General features: G+C 47.6%; 1 protein-coding gene across 2 annotated transcripts in view; it reads left to right on the forward strand.

Annotated features, from left to right (window-relative positions):
• The first annotated feature begins 247 nt into the window (after positions 1-247).
• The window catches only part of TRIM67 (tripartite motif containing 67), a 57531-nt gene continuing 42253 nt past the window's right edge, over positions 248-15525 (forward strand). For both annotated transcript variants that reach the window (XM_032136989.2, XM_032136991.2), the window contains exon 1: positions 248-6485. In XM_032136989.2, the coding sequence (XP_031992880.1) occupies positions 5442-6485 (1044 nt within the window). In that variant the 5' untranslated portion in view covers positions 248-5441. The remainder of the gene's footprint in view (positions 6486-15525) is intronic.

Here is a 15525-nt window from a genome sequence, read left to right on the forward strand (position 1 = left end):
AGTAAATTATTTAACTGATCTGTGCTTTTTTTTTGAGGAGAGTTACATTAGTCAGCCTCTTGAGTGTTTCTGGGACACTTAAGTGTCAAAACCATCCTGCAGTACATTATCCAAAGTAACTTATGGCAGAGTCTGTTTTTCTCTGCCTTGATAGCAATAGACTGTGGAGTCTTAATTACTAATGTGCTTTCCATGAGTCCAAGTGATGATAAGATGCACCATCAATTTAATAGGAAATTTTCAAAGCAACTGTAGGGAGAGCAGAGGTATGTGTCAATTTGTAGTATGCTTTTTAATTTCAGCAACATTAAAATGTAAACATATATACATATTAAAATTGAGGAAATGTGGTGATGCCTAATTCCCAGAGATGTTCTGAAAATTAAATAAGGTTCTCATTCCACATTGTTAAGTGTTACAATGCAAATATTATTACTTGCCTCACCCATCCCACAGCCCAGCCTTTAATAATATACTAGGGACTTGAAAAAAATGAATATGTCATTCAATTTGGGGATCAAATTTTTTCATGAGTGTCATTTTTTAAATGGAGGATATGTTATTCGTTTTTTTTTTTGTTTTTTTTTTAGACAGGGTCTCACTCTGTCACCCAGGCTGGAGTGCAGTGGTGCAATCTTGGCTCACTGCAACCTCTGCCCCCTGGAGTTCAAGCAATTCTCGTGCCTCAGCCTCCCAAGTAGCTGGGAGCGTGTGCCACCATGCCTGTCTAATTTTTCTATTTTTAGTAGAGACAGGGTTTCACCATGTTGGCCAAGCTGGTCTCAAACTTCTGACCTCAAGTGATCCACCCGCCTCAGCCTTCCAAAGTGCTGGGATTACAGGCATGAGCCACGATGTCCAGCCAAGGGATATGTCATTCTCAACAACAGCTAATACACAGAGACTCTAGAACCAGAAGGAATTTATTTTTTCTGAGACAGAGTCTTGCTCTGTTGCCCAGGCTGGAGTGCAGTGGCACCATCTTGCCTCACTGCAACCTCCACCTCCAAGGCTCAAGCAATTCTCCTGTCTCAGCCTCCTGAGTAGCTGGGACTACAGACACCCGCCACCACGTCTGGCTAATTTTTGTGTGTTTTTTGTTTGTTCGTTTGTTTGTTTTGTTTTGTTTTGTTTTGTTTTGAGGCAGAGTCTCCCTCTGTCGCCCAGGCTGGAGTGCAGTGGCGCGATCTTGGCTCACTGCAAGCTCCACCTCCTAGGTTCACACCATTCTTCTGTCTCAGCCTCCCGAGTAGCTGGGACTACAGGTGCCCGCCACCACACCCGGCTAATTTTTTGTATTTTTAGTAGAGATGGGATTTCACTGTGTTAGCCAGGATGGTCTTGATCTCCTGACCTCTTGATCCACCTGCCTTGGCCTCTCAAAGTGCTAGGATTACAGGCGTGAGCCACTGCACCTGGCCAAATTTTTGTATTTTTAGTAGAGACAGGGTTTCACCATATTGGTCAGGCTGGTCTCGAACTCCTGACCTTGTGATCCAGCCGCCTCGACCTCCCAAAGTGCTGGGATTACAGGCGTGAGGCCCCAGAAAGAAATTTAAAGTTCAGTGAATTTTATCCCCAAAGTTTGTAATAGGGAGAAACAGAGGTTCAGACAACTAAAATGACTTCTCTATATGCATATGGTTCATGGCACAGTTGAGACAGAAAGAGGCCTTTTTATAGATAATGTTGACAATTGTTAGTAATTATGATTGTATACAGTGAAGCACTGAAGCTAGCTTTGTAACTTCAGTTCAGACAAAGGAGTGGTAGGATGCTAATCCCCCAAATGCACAATGTTTTAGCAAAAGTACAGTGCAAGGATAAGCTGATTTATGTCGTAGAATTGACGTGGTGGGGACTGAGAGAGTGAAAGCTGTCAGAATCAAAATGGAGTCACTAATGTTAAAAAAAAAAAGAAAAAAGAAAAAAGGCTCTGACAAATAGAGCCATGAAGGGAGAATTTTCATGCATAAATGCCTCGTAACAAAAACGACCACAAAAGACTCCAAAACCTACAACCTTGCACAGAGGCCATCACAACCCTACACCAAAAAATACTCCTATCAGGACATCTGCCCAGCAACTGCCTGTCCAGCCTTGAACTGGCATCACCCCATTATTGATATTTGTAGCTAAAGGTAATTATTTCAAAACAATTATGCAATCTTCCTCATTTTTTTCCCTTAAAAACCTCTGTCTTCTTTACCTCCCTGAATACACACAGAGTTTACTATGGCAAGCATCTTTCCATTGCGGTACTTTTTTCCCAAATAAACCTCTCTTCTTTTAGAGAGCCTGTCTCTTTGTTATGACAAGGTGACAAGAGTGCATGAGAAATGCATAGGTGTAGAATTCTGATGTACTAGATCACCTCCTCCCCGTGGAAAACAAAACTACACTCAGCCTGAGTGGAGGAGTGCTTGAACTGTAAGTCCTTCTGTACAGGAAAGGAGTCACACACCCTTCCAGGAGGCCACCCCTACCCCCAAGCAGTTTGTTTTGGTCCGAAAATGACAAAGGAGACTGGACCTCGGCTATATGGCTAGTGGTCTGGGGCAGACCTGTTCACAGTAGAACCATAAGAGGTTACGACTTCCCTTGTGGTCACCAGGAGGCTGGGCTGAGCCGGCATAAATGATGGCACTTGCTAGGGTCACAGAAATGCATCTTTAAGTGCATTCAATTACAGACCTACCCATACACTGCGTTTCTGACATGACCCTGTAGATTCCATAGCACATTTCTGGAAGGCTTATCTGAGAGTTGCAGGTAGGATCCAGCTCATTGTGGCTTTATCTACACAAGGCAGATGAGGACAAGGCTGTTACCATCTCCCATCTGTGGCTACTGATGCCTGGTTAAATAATTGTTCCAAGCCCCCTACCCGAGGGGAAGTAGAGTCAGGTCTTTTAATGCTGTGCAATGCTCTATTTGGCCTTAGCTTGGCCTGCTCTTCAACTTTGACACAAACTGGAAGCAAGCTGCAAAGCCGGACTAAAGATTCATAGGATTTTAAAACAGAGCCTGGCGTGGTGGCACAGGCCTGTAGTCCCAGCTACTTGGGAGGCTGAGGTAGGAGGATCGCTTGAGTCCAGGAGTTCGAGGCTGTAGTGAGCTATGATCGTGCCACTGCACTCCAGCCTGGGCGACCCAGCGAGACTCCAACCGCCGCCCCCACAACAAAAACAGAAAGTAGGAAACGCCGTCTGTATTTACAACTAGCTCGTTTAGTTCTCAGACATAAGTATTATGACAATATTCATTTGGCAGTTCAGGATCCGAGCGAGGGAAAGCCTAAGCGAGCTGCTGAGTGGGGCCAGTGGTCCCGGGGCGTCCTGACTTCCAAGGCTCTGGGCCTTCGTGCTGCGGCCAGGAGCGCCTCGCCACGCCCCTCCCCAGGGGTCCCCCTGCAAGGGTTCCTGTCCCCTAGGCACCGAGCCCCAAGCCCCGGGCGCAGGCTGCAGCTTCCGCCTGCCTGACCCCGCCAGCCTGCGCCTCCTCACCCGGGGACTAGCAGAAGCCTGGGCCCGCGCCTGGCGCTACGACTCCGGTCTTTAGTCTTTGTTTGGAGCACGGGAGAACCTGGGAACGGAGGGAGGCATGACTTCAATATTCATATCGTTGTTAAATAAACGATTTCCTAATTTGTATCTGTTTCATGCCAGCGTGAAACTTCTGTAAGCAGAGCCGGCTGCGCTGCCAGCATTTCCTTCTGCTGGTCCCCACCCTCCTCTGCCTCCCCCACCTAGCCTTCCCTCGGCCGCAGCGGGGAAGAACAGCCGAGCAGACCAAACAGCCGGGGCCGCGGGTGGGAGACTGTTCCCGCAGCTCGTGGCTGGCGTTGGAGAATGTGGAGATTTTCCCATTCATAAAAGGAACGTCCCCGCTTGCCGCCTTCCCGCCCGCCGCACACCGCCACATCCGCAGCGGGGTAGGGCTGGGTCTGGGGGCGCTGGGTTCCCAGGGGCCTACCCGGGCGCGCTCTCGCCTTTCTCAGGAAGCCCCATTTTGTGAGCGGCACCGGGTGTCCTCGCTCAGTCGGTGCACACAGTTGACCTGGAGCGCGGATGAGCACCCTTGGTTGAAACGAAGAGACAAAATGGCTTGTGGTTCAATTCATAAATAAAACCTCACCCTTGGACTTCAGGCTGCCCGACATTTTGGGACTTGGATTTTTTTTTGCTTTATCATAGTTTTAGGAAGCGACTGTCAGGCCATGTTGCCTATCCCTTTCTAAACGACTGGCTTTTTAGGATCCCGTTTTCACCCTTCTATGGCGGTGGGTTGGGGGTGGGGGGTGGAACTGGAGTGGCCCAGGGAGACGATGGCAGGGGCGGGGCGGGGCAGGGCGTTGTACTGATTCAAGATGCAACCTCCATCCAAATAATGGATTGTTATTAACAATGATCCTCTCTGCAAAACCCTTAAAATTGCCCCTTGATTCCCTAGCAGCAAGAGGCGAGCCCTTATTCGCTGAGCTGAAGCCTCCTCCCCCCTCCTCCCCATTACTCTCTGCTCTGGAAATTACAACTCCTCGGCGCGCGGCGCGGGGAGGCAGCGGCAGCGGCGGGAGGGAGGCGGGGAGGGGATTCCCGAGCCAGCCGGGCGCTCGCCCTCCGCCCGCCGGCTGCAGCGTCTCGCGGCCAAGGTCAGAGGCGCCGCAGGAGCAGCAGCTGGGAACCAGGGAAGCGGGTCAATCCCGGCCGCAGGGAGGAAACCCCAGGACGCAGTCAGCCGGCGTCCACAGCCGCCGAGGAGGAGGGTGAGCGGCTGTCTCCGGGCCGGTCGATTCCCGCCGAGGTGGCCGCGGCCCCAGCGACCCGGCGGGTGGCGGCCCAGGGGTCGGCGAGCGGGCAGCTGGAGCCCCACCTTCGGCTCCCGGGCGCTGTCCGCCGCCTCGTGGTGCTGATCCCAGCCCCACGCCTGAGCGGCCTTCGCACCTGCCTGCTCACCTCGCGATCACCCGGATAAGGAGCTGGGCGGGGGCAGAAGGGTGGCCTCGGGGTAGCCGCCCACCGGAGCCAGGGGCTGAAGCAGCGAGCGCACAGCAGCCCGGCCGCTGGTCCTGGGGTGGAGAGGAGGCGCGCGCTGCAGCCGGCGGCGGCGCTGGTGCTGACTCATCACCTAAAGCTCCTCGCAGGCCACCGCGAGGGCAGCCGACCGGCTCCGGACTCTGGCCGCAGGTTGAAGCCGCTGGCGCGGGAGCCCCGCGGGCAGGAGGTGAGAACCCCCGCCCTTCTCTCGCCCCCCAGTCATCTTAGGGCGGTGGCTACAGGACAGAGAGAGGGGCGTGCCCCTCGGCTGTGAAGTGGGCATGCCCGTGTGATGCCCCCGCCCGCCGTCTCACCGGGGCGCACCACGCTGGTCCTCCTCCGCCAGTCTCCCGAGCTCCGGCCATTCATCCCCAGCGCAGAGCAGCGTGGGCAGCAGGCGCCGCGATGGAGGAAGAGCTGAAGTGTCCCGTGTGCGGCTCTCTGTTTCGGGAGCCTATCATTCTGCCCTGTTCCCACAATGTCTGCCTGCCTTGCGCTCGCACCATCGCGGTGCAGACCCCGGACGGTGAGCAGCACCTGCCCCAGCCGCTCCTGCTTTCCCGGGGCTCCGGGCTGCCGGCGGGCGCCGCCGCCGCCGCTGCCTCTCTGGAGCACGACGCTGCGGCGGGCCCGGCCTGCAGCGGTGCAGGCGGGAGTGCAGCTGGCGGCCTCGGCGGCGGTGCGGGAGGTGGCGGAGACCACGCGGACAAGCTCAGCTTGTACAGCGAGACAGACAGCGGCTACGGGTCCTACACCCCGAGCCTCAAGTCCCCCAACGGGGTTCGAGTGCTGCCCATGGTGCCCGCACCACCCGGCTCCTCGGCTGCGGCGGCTCGGGGTGCTGCCTGCTCCTCGCTGTCCTCGTCTTCGAGCTCCATCACGTGCCCTCAGTGCCACCGCAGCGCCTCCCTGGACCACCGCGGCCTGCGCGGCTTCCAGCGCAACCGGCTGCTCGAGGCCATCGTGCAGCGGTACCAGCAGGGCCGCGGGGCCGTGCCGGGTGCGTCTGCAGCCGCGGCGGTGGCCATCTGCCAGCTATGCGACCGCACCCCGCCAGAGCCAGCAGCCACGCTCTGCGAGCAGTGCGACGTCCTCTACTGCTCTGCCTGCCAGCTCAAGTGCCATCCATCCCGGGGACCCTTCGCCAAGCATCGCCTGGTGCAGCCGCCGCCGCCGCCGGCGCCCGCCGAGGCAGCCTCCCGGCCCACTGGCGCCGCCCAGAGCGCCCCCAGCGGAGGCGGCGGCTGCAAGAGCCCGGGAGGCGCGGGGGCCGGGGCGACTGGGGGCAGCACGGCCCGCAAGTTCCCCACGTGTCCCGAGCATGAAATGGAGAACTACAGCATGTACTGCGTGAGCTGTCGAACCCCGGTGTGTTATCTGTGCCTGGAGGAGGGCCGGCACGCCAAGCACGAGGTGAAGCCGCTGGGGGCCATGTGGAAGCAGCACAAGGTGAGCCCGCGGGACGCGGGAGTGCAGGTGCCAGGGAAGAGGGTACGAGGAGAAAGGCTCTTGGCCTCTCCCTTGGAGAGCTAGCAGAAAGTCGGTCAGAGGGTCAAGCAGGAATTACCTCACTCATTAGCCATTCATTCCATCAGATAGTCATTTGACAAACACGTAAGGGACTCCCGGTACTTTGGACTGGATGCTGGAGATGGGAAGGGTATGGAAAGATGACTTATTAGGTCCCCACCCACCTGAGGTTTTAGGATTTATGTAGGCACAGGGCACGCAAAACGCAGACACAGGGCTCTTTTACTCCCAACGTCTGACTAATAAGTTACCTTGATGGTCCCTTTTGAGTTAAGGCATGCAGGATCTTCTTTTCCCCTCTGCCACTCTCAGCAACTTATGGCTGGCCATGTGTCCTTGTATCTGATACTGCGAGAAAGAGAGGAGCCATCAAAATCTGGTCAGGTCCTTGATCAGACCCCAAGTCAAGACTAGAGTTGGTTTTTCTAACATTCACCTAAATTTCCCATCCAAAGGCCAAAGATGAGCAATTGGACTCACTTCCCCAGAGGTCAATGAACTAGGCCTGGCAGAGTTAGAATCTTGTGGGAAGGACCCCTAACCGCCTCTGGAACTTCAGACACCAATTATTCCTTGTAGTCTTACCAGTAAACTCTCACTGCAGAAGCAACAGGTCTCCACACAGCCCAGCCAGAAATATATATTTGAATTGAGGAGGAAAATAAAGTAATTGGCCAAGGCTATCCAACTGGAAACAAGCAAAACGTGAGCACAGATGAGAGGAAGAGACTAAGAGACTAACCATTCCTATATAGATTTGTTGTTCATATATAGTTACTCTATAGTATTATCTGCTATAATGAGCATATGTTATTATAATTTAACATTTTAGAATAAAAGATTAGAAAAAACAAATGTGAAACCCTTTAGGAATCCACCTTTATGAGGAGAATTTGCATAATACATAGGAAAAAAAGATAAATATGTAGTCAAATCCTTAGTTCTAGAGCAGCAGTTCTCAACTGTGTCCAATTTTCACCCCTTACCCCAACCCCTCCCCAACATTTGGCAATGTCTGGGGACATTTTTAGTTATCACACCTAGAAGGTGCCACTGGAATCTAGTGGATAGAGGCCAGGGAAGCTGATAAACATTCTACAGTGCAGAGGAAAACTCCCCGAAATAATTATCCAGCCCCAAATGTCAACAGTGCTCTGGAGAGAAACGCTGCTCTATAGTTAGTTACACAGACCTGTATCTAAATCTTAGGACTTGTAATTTACTAGCTGTATGAGTCTAGGCACAATTTAAAACGCATTGGAAAAAATTACCAAACTTAGACAATTGTGGTAAGGATTAAGTATATTACTATATGTTTAGCCTCTAGCACAGCACCTTAAATATAATTGATAAATAACATTAAATGTTACTGCTTATCGTATAGTCCTAATACTTAAAACCAGTGAATTTGCAAAAAGCTACAGGGCAGTAGCAAAGAGTGCTTATTTGGCCTTATTGACTTGGTTAGCTGGAGGAAACATGAGCTGGCAACTTTTGGTAGTGAGTCCTAAAATAGCTTGGAGCTGAATCAGAATTGTTGCCTTGAATTAGTTATCATTCATATGATATTTTGTTGCATATTGCTTCACAGTAATTGTAGCTATCTTGCTTATTTCATCTTTTAAGTGAATAAACGTCATTTTACAAATAAAGAAATTATTTGTAAAAAGGGCTGTGACCAATTACCAAGACAAGAAGTACAGATTCCAAATCTCACATTCAGATTTCACAAACTGCTAAATCTTCACAGCTTAGAGAGCCAAAACTAATTCTGAATGTTGCCACTCAGATGTTCAGAATTAGTGAAGAGTGGAAACCAAAGAGAGTTGAGATGAGAATTTGCAATTGTAAGAGAAATTAAGTGTCTTACATAGAAAAGTGAGTTGGATAATGAGCTATGGTTTAATGAACTAAGGTTATACAGGAAAAATCATTGGTCATCCCTGGCTTGGTGTCAACAGTAGTTTTATAAAATTTCTATCCTCAGCCAACAATGCAAAGTTATGAGGAAATCTGGGAAGCACATGTGATATCTGTCCCCTACAGTGGGCAGTGTAAACTGTGGGAATATGACTATGCAGGATCTCAATTTTGTGACATCCTCCTAAATCCAGAAATTACACTACGAGATACTTTTGTGAACACCTGTTTTCAAGAATGAATAGAAGTGCTGCTGTTCTTCTTCAGCAGCTGCCATTGATTTCTACAGAAAGGGGAATTACTGAGTGCTTATTATGAGCATTTCACCTGGGGGCTGGCAATCAAAAGAAACGATAAATGGGAGAGCCCTGGTCAAACACTGTTGGTCTTGCTTTGTGGCTGGGCATCTAGATCAGCATGTATGCTGTGAGGGTGGCTACTTTTGAAAGACAAACTAGAACACTCCATTAAGACTCCCACTGTTGGCAATTTAAGTTTTTCAGTAAAACATGAAGTCTCTGGATTTTGTTGTTGTTATTGTTACCTAAAAATCTCAGAATCTTGACAAAGCCTCATTGCATCACCAGAACTAGAATTGGGACAGCAACATTTCTCTAACATTCCTGTGATTAAAGAAGCCATCATCAAAGCCTTGCTTTAATTTTTCTCTGGCGTTACTGTAGCTTGCCTTCTGATTAGTGATTCTTTTTTTTTTTTTTTTTTGGAGACAAGACATATATGTGACACTGAAATCTATTTTAAAATAAGATTATCACCTTTTAAAAGCAGTGTAAAAAACTTTAGGTTTTGGCTAAACACATTTCTGTATGAATTTCTTGGGAGAGGATTAACTGTTTCAAAGAGCTTCTGATGTGAAGATGGGATAGGGAAGGGTAATTCTACAGGAGAGCTTTTGGTTTTTTGCTTCTTGATTATGAAAATCTGTTTTTCCTGAAGCTGGAGGAAAGGGTTACTGTGTACCATAGCCCTTTCCGAGTGTGACATGCCACAGAATGTCAACATCTATAACTCCTAACTCAGGGAGAACTCTGACCTGCTGGGTGCAGATGGCCAGCTCTGAATTAAACTGGGTAGGAGTTGATTCCCAAGTTGAGGTTAGAGAATAATTCTTTTTTCTTTATAGATAAGCTCTTCTTCTGGAGTTCTTTGAGAGCCATGGTAAATAGAAGAGCCTTAAAAGAAAATCTCACTGATACTCCAGGAGTACTATTCCCACTGAGTCAGCACCTCACAAAAGCAAGGGAGAGGGTGTGACCTGGAAAGCTCAGGAAAGACAGGACTTTTGATCACTCGAATGTCTTTTTTTTTTTTTTTTAAGAGATAGGGTCTTACTACATTGCCCAGTCTTGTCTCCAACTCCTGGCCTTAAGTGATCTTCCTGCCTTGACTTCCCAAAGTGCTAGAGTTACAGGTGTGGGCCACTGCACCCAGCCAACTCCCACGTCTTAAGGCTCTGCCAAAGGGCAGGTGGCTTCTCAGCCTGCTGTCTTACCTTATTTTGTAAAAAGGGTATGTTAGGCTTTAAAGGCTCAGAGGAAACACCTCTTCTATTAAAAGGGATAATACACACATGACAAAGAACATGTAGTCATAGTTGCACTGTGATCACAGATAAAAATATTTTAATATTTGTAATTTTTTTTTAATATTTTGAGACAGGGTCTCTCTCTGTTGCCCAGACTGGAGTGCAGTGCTGCAATCACAACTCACTGTAGCCTCAACTTCCTGGGCTCAAGTGATCCTCCCACCTCAGCCTCCCAAGTAGCTGGGACTACAGGCACACCCCACCACCATGCCTGGCTAATTTTAAATTTTTTTGTAGAAATGAGGTCTTGCTCAGTTGGCCAGGCTGGTCTCAACTGAACTTCTGGACTCAAGCAATCCTCCCACCTTGGCCTCCCAAAGCCTGGGATCATGCCTGTAGGTGTGAGCGACTGCACCTGACCAACGTACATCATTTCTGACGGCTGCCTGCCATTTCATCATAGGCATTTATGTTTTATTTCATTAACACCTTAATACTGAATTTTGGGTTGCTTTCTGTCTTTTGCTGTTACAAATATTTTGCTCATTAAATCTATGCCTACACTCTTAATTATTTCCTCAGGTTACATTCCTAGATATGGAATTGCTATGTCAAAGGATACCTGACTTTAAGATATCTAATTAATGTTTCCAAATTACCTTTCATAAAGATGACACCTACTTTCTTTTTTAATAACAAAATTATGTAAACAATTAAAAATTCACTTGGATAGAGACCACAGGAGAAATGATAAGGTGGATTGTCTTCTTTCTAGTAATTATTGTTTGTTATTTTCATTACATTATTGTTAGAACTATTTTTAAGAAGAAGATGACGTGTATCTAGATTTTCATATTTTTAACTACTAGTTAGGGATCTTCCCTCAACAATTGATTTAACATGTACAGATATTGCTCACTATGAACTCTTGGATTTTAAGGTCCATGAAAAGACAAGGCCTTGGAGGCCCACCTAAGGCATTTTTGGGTGGGGTTGGGTGGGCAAAAAGAGTTAGGTAGGGAGAAGTGTTTGGTAAAAACTTTCCAGGGGGCCTGAAGTCTACAACTCTATGGCTGATGATTGTACACTTGCCACCAACTTTAAGCAGAGCGTTCGGAGTCCAAACTGAGAAGAGTCCGCCAGGGCTCTCAGAGCATGTGGCACGGAAATATGCTCATTCTCATTCTGAGTGGAAGCCATAGATTTTTTTTTTTTAATTTTTATTTGTTGAGACAGAGTCTTGCTGTATTACCCAGGGTGGAGTGCAATGGCGCTATCTCAGCTCACTGCAACCTCTGCCTCCCAGGTTCAAGCAATTCTGCCTCAGCCTCCCCAGTAGCTGGGATTACAGGCATGTGCCACCATACCCAGCTAATTTTTTGTATTTTTAGTAGAGACAGAGTTTTGCCATGTTGGCCAGGCTGGTCTTGAACCCCTGACCTCAAGTGATCCATCCGCCTTGGCCTTCCAAACTGATGGGATTACAAGTGTGAGCCACTGAGCCAGCCTTTGATTTTCTTTTCTTTTGAGACAGCGTTTCTGCTCTTGTTGCCCAGACTGGAGTTCAGTGGTGCACCTTGTCAGTTCACTGCAACCTCTGCCTCCTGGGTTCAAGCGATTCTCCTGCCTCAGCCTCCAAGTAGCTGGAATTACAGGCATGCACCACCACGCCTGGTCAATTTTTGTATTTTTAGTAGAGACAGGGTTTCTCCATGTTGGTCAGGCTGGTCTCAATCTCCTGACCCCAGTTGATCTACCCGCCTTGGCCTCCCAAAGTGCTGGGATTACAGGCATGCGACACCACACCTGCCCTGAAACCTAAATTTTTGAGAAGTTGAATCTTTTACCAACTCTGAAGTTCTGGGAAAAGAAGTGCTTAGGCTGGCTTCTCTTCCATCTGCCCCAGACTGGCTAAGAACCAATGGCAAATCTGCTCAGAGCCCTGGGGAGATGAGCTGACTCCCCTAACTAGAGGCTGCAGCACTTCACACCATCCCTGTGCCAACATCACCACTGTCTTCAAGCCACCTTGGCTGTAGCCCTACCCTATGCTTAGATTTCATTCCAAGTAGGTCGGTAATTCAGGGACCCTTATGTTACCCCTTTAAAATGTTTTTTTTTTTCCTTTCTCTCTCTTTTTTTTTTTTTTTTTTTTCTTTTGAGACAGAGTTTCACTCTTGTTGCCCAGGCTGGAGTGCAGTGGTGCAATCTTGGCTCACTGCAACCTCCGCCTCCTGGGTTCAAGAGATTCTCCTGCTGCAGCCTCCTGAGTAGCTGGGATTACAGGCATGTACCACCACGCCCAGCTAATTTTTTATTTTTAGTAGAGATGGGGTTTCCCCGTGTTGGTCAAGCTGGTCTCAAACTCCTGACCTCAGGTGATCCACCCACCTCTGCCTCCCAAAGTGCTGGGATTACAGATGTGAGCCACCACGCCCAGTCTTTTTTTCTTTTTAATATGCTTTCCTTGTCACACACATCTAGGAAACAAAAAAATGGGTTTGAGAAAAGAAGGCAAGAATCCACAAACTTGAGTTGCTTTATCTTCTCTTTGAAGGCTATTTATATAGAGAAATATAAGAGTTTAAAAGTTGAAGACAACCTCATAGGCTGCAAATGAACAATCTTCCTGTCACTATTCATGAATATATTTCATAATGTTTGCTGTGGTGGTCACTGGGTCGTTAAGGCATTGTTACATTTTTAGCCTGCAATGGAAGGGCTTTTATGCCAGTAGACATTCATAGTGATGGAGCTTACATGTAGAAGTCAACAATATAGAGTGTTCTAGATTGGAGGAATCTCTTAATTCCTGAAACAGACCAGGGAAAGGGTCAGCAAACTGTGGCCCACTCCCTGTTTTCATAAATAAAGTTTTATTGAAACACGGCCACACTCATTTATTTACTATTGCCAATGGTTGCTTTTGGCCATATTTGCTTTTGGAAGAGTTGAGTGGTTGCAACAGAGATGATGTAGTCTGTAAAACTGAAAGTATTTACTATCTGGCCCTTAATAGAAAATAATTTGTTCTCCTTTAGATTGCAACCTCATTGGTTGCAATGTAAGTGTGTTCCTCCACCCTGCAACATCAGCATCAACCTGGGAGCTCATTGAAAATGCAGAATTCTGAATCTCAAACAGTCCTGCTGACTCAGGATTTGTATTTTAGCAAGATTCTAGGTGATTTGCATGTACATTAAAGTTTGAAATACCCTAATGGGACTGCTTTTAGAGCTCCAGGGTGCTAGGCCCATGACTTTCACTGCAAGTTATCTGAGAAGTGGATGTGTCTCCTCTAGGGGATCTGAGAGCTTTGAACTAGAGTCTTATTTAATTACTCTGGGCACCAGTCGGGATCTTTAGGTTACACAAACTCTGGATACTGGGAAACCATATGATACTCAAAGCCACCTGGCCCAGAGATGGGCAGGAATCTCTAAGGGGTGGGAAGTGTCTGCAAATCTGTATGAGTCCTCTTGAGTTAGAGCAGAGGGGCCTGAGGAGAAAGAAATTCTGGAGAAATGCTTTCTGCTGCTTTCCTGGGATTGAAAAGAAACCTACTTAGCTGTTTGTACCTTGGGTTTCATATTAGTTTGTGTCTCAGTTGTTCTCTAAATCAGCAAAGAGAATGCTTTATCCACTCTTTAGCCATTTTGGGTGGGGGTGCTGCCCAGGTAGTGGTGGAGGTTATGACAATCATAACCAGGGAACCTCAGGAATAGCAGAGAATCCAGACAGACATTGGGAAGGGGCTTTAGCAAATTCCTTCCTCCCACTTTGGAATTTCCTTTTGCGAAGTTCTTGATGGGAAACTGAGGGTTTTAAAATGTTTATTTTCTAGGGTCTGCTGTTTTCTAACAGAGATTATGAGTCACAACCTCCTCATTTTGCAGATGAGGAAACTCGAAAAGAAGGGGCTTGCTAAACTTGTGAAATGATTTTGCAAAAAACAAGTCTGGGCATGGTAGTTGATGCCTGTGATCCCAGCAGAGGCGGGCGAATTGCTTGAGGCTAAGAGTTTGAGACTAGACTAGCCAACAGAGAGAGACTGCTTCTCTATAAAAAATAAAAGCATTAGCCAAGCATGGTGACACGTGCCTGTAGTCCCAGCTACTCAGGAGGCTGAGGCAGAGGGAATGCTTGAGCCCAGGCTGTGATGTGCTGTGATTGCACCACTGCACTCTAGCCTGGGCAACAGAGCAAGACCCCAACTCTAAAAACAAACAAACAAACAAAAAAACAAAAACGGCCCCCTTTATTGCTCCTCACTGTACATTTTGAATAACTGTAAAAATGCAACAGAATGCTGTATGTATATTTGAACAAAAACAGATGCCTATGGCATCAGCTGAAGAGTAGTTATGCGTAGAAGAAATAAAACGTTAGCTGATAGCTATTTTTAAAAGTAGGGGGAACAGAGATGGAGCGCAACCTCTCATTCAACTGGAATGGGGCAGCAGGAAAAGGGAATCGAAGGTGGGGACGGGATTGGGGAGCTTCAGTGTCCTGTTTGGGACAAATAAGGCAAGATTTTGGGGGCCAGAAGAGACGTGAGAGAGATCGCTAGCATTCCCTCTCTATTTTACATATGGCTACAGTGGCTACAGAAAGGAGATGTGGTGTGGAGGAGAGAGAGGGTGCAAAAGGATTCACAAGGACAGGGCAAGGTGAGCTGGGTTCTGGGAACCAGGAGTGTGGATGAGGCCTCAGTGACAGACGTATCAGACAGGATGTGGACACCTGCCAGCACTCACTCCAGAAGGAGAGGCTGGGCTTTAGTCACATGACATCTAAAAAAATCTGTCCAGACGGCACATAGTTGTAAAAAATTAGGTCAAGGTTGTGTTAGGAAATTTAGACACATACTTGTATTTACCCAATCTCCCAATCCTTATAGTTTGATTCTGGGTGATATCTATAAAACCAGGAAACTAGTGAACTATGAATACTCAGAAACAACAAGCCTCCTAAAATGAAGAAATGAGACTTTCCCTCACTCGATAAATTATTTGTTGCCTTATGGTTGGCTTTACCTATCAGCTGAGCTGTGTACCCACAACTAAAAGTCATCTCTAGCACTTACTATAACGTAAATACTGATGCTGTCTCTTGACCATTGCATCCTTTTTCTGAGTTGATGCTGCTAATGATTATTTCACTTTCAATTCACCTAATTACTCATTCAGTCAATAAGGACATCTTGAATGCCTATATATCATATCAGACACAGTTCTAAACACTGAGGCCACTGATGGAATTTTCTTTCCTCAAAGAACATAAGTCTAGTCACAAGAGAAAGAAAATTGACAAGTAAACGAACAAATAAATAAGCTGGATAGTGATAAATACCAAGGTGGAAATAAAAACAATGTGATAAAAAATACTTAGGCAGGGCCAGACACAGTGTCCCATGCCTATAATCCTAACAATTTGGGAGGCTGAGGCAGGAGGATTGCTTGAGGCCAGGAGTTCAAAACCAGCCAGGGTAAC

Source organism: Hylobates moloch, unplaced genomic scaffold, assembly GCF_009828535.3.
Source record: "Hylobates moloch isolate HMO894 unplaced genomic scaffold, HMol_V3 SCAFFOLD_18, whole genome shotgun sequence".
Lineage (NCBI taxonomy): Eukaryota > Metazoa > Chordata > Mammalia > Primates > Hylobatidae > Hylobates > Hylobates moloch.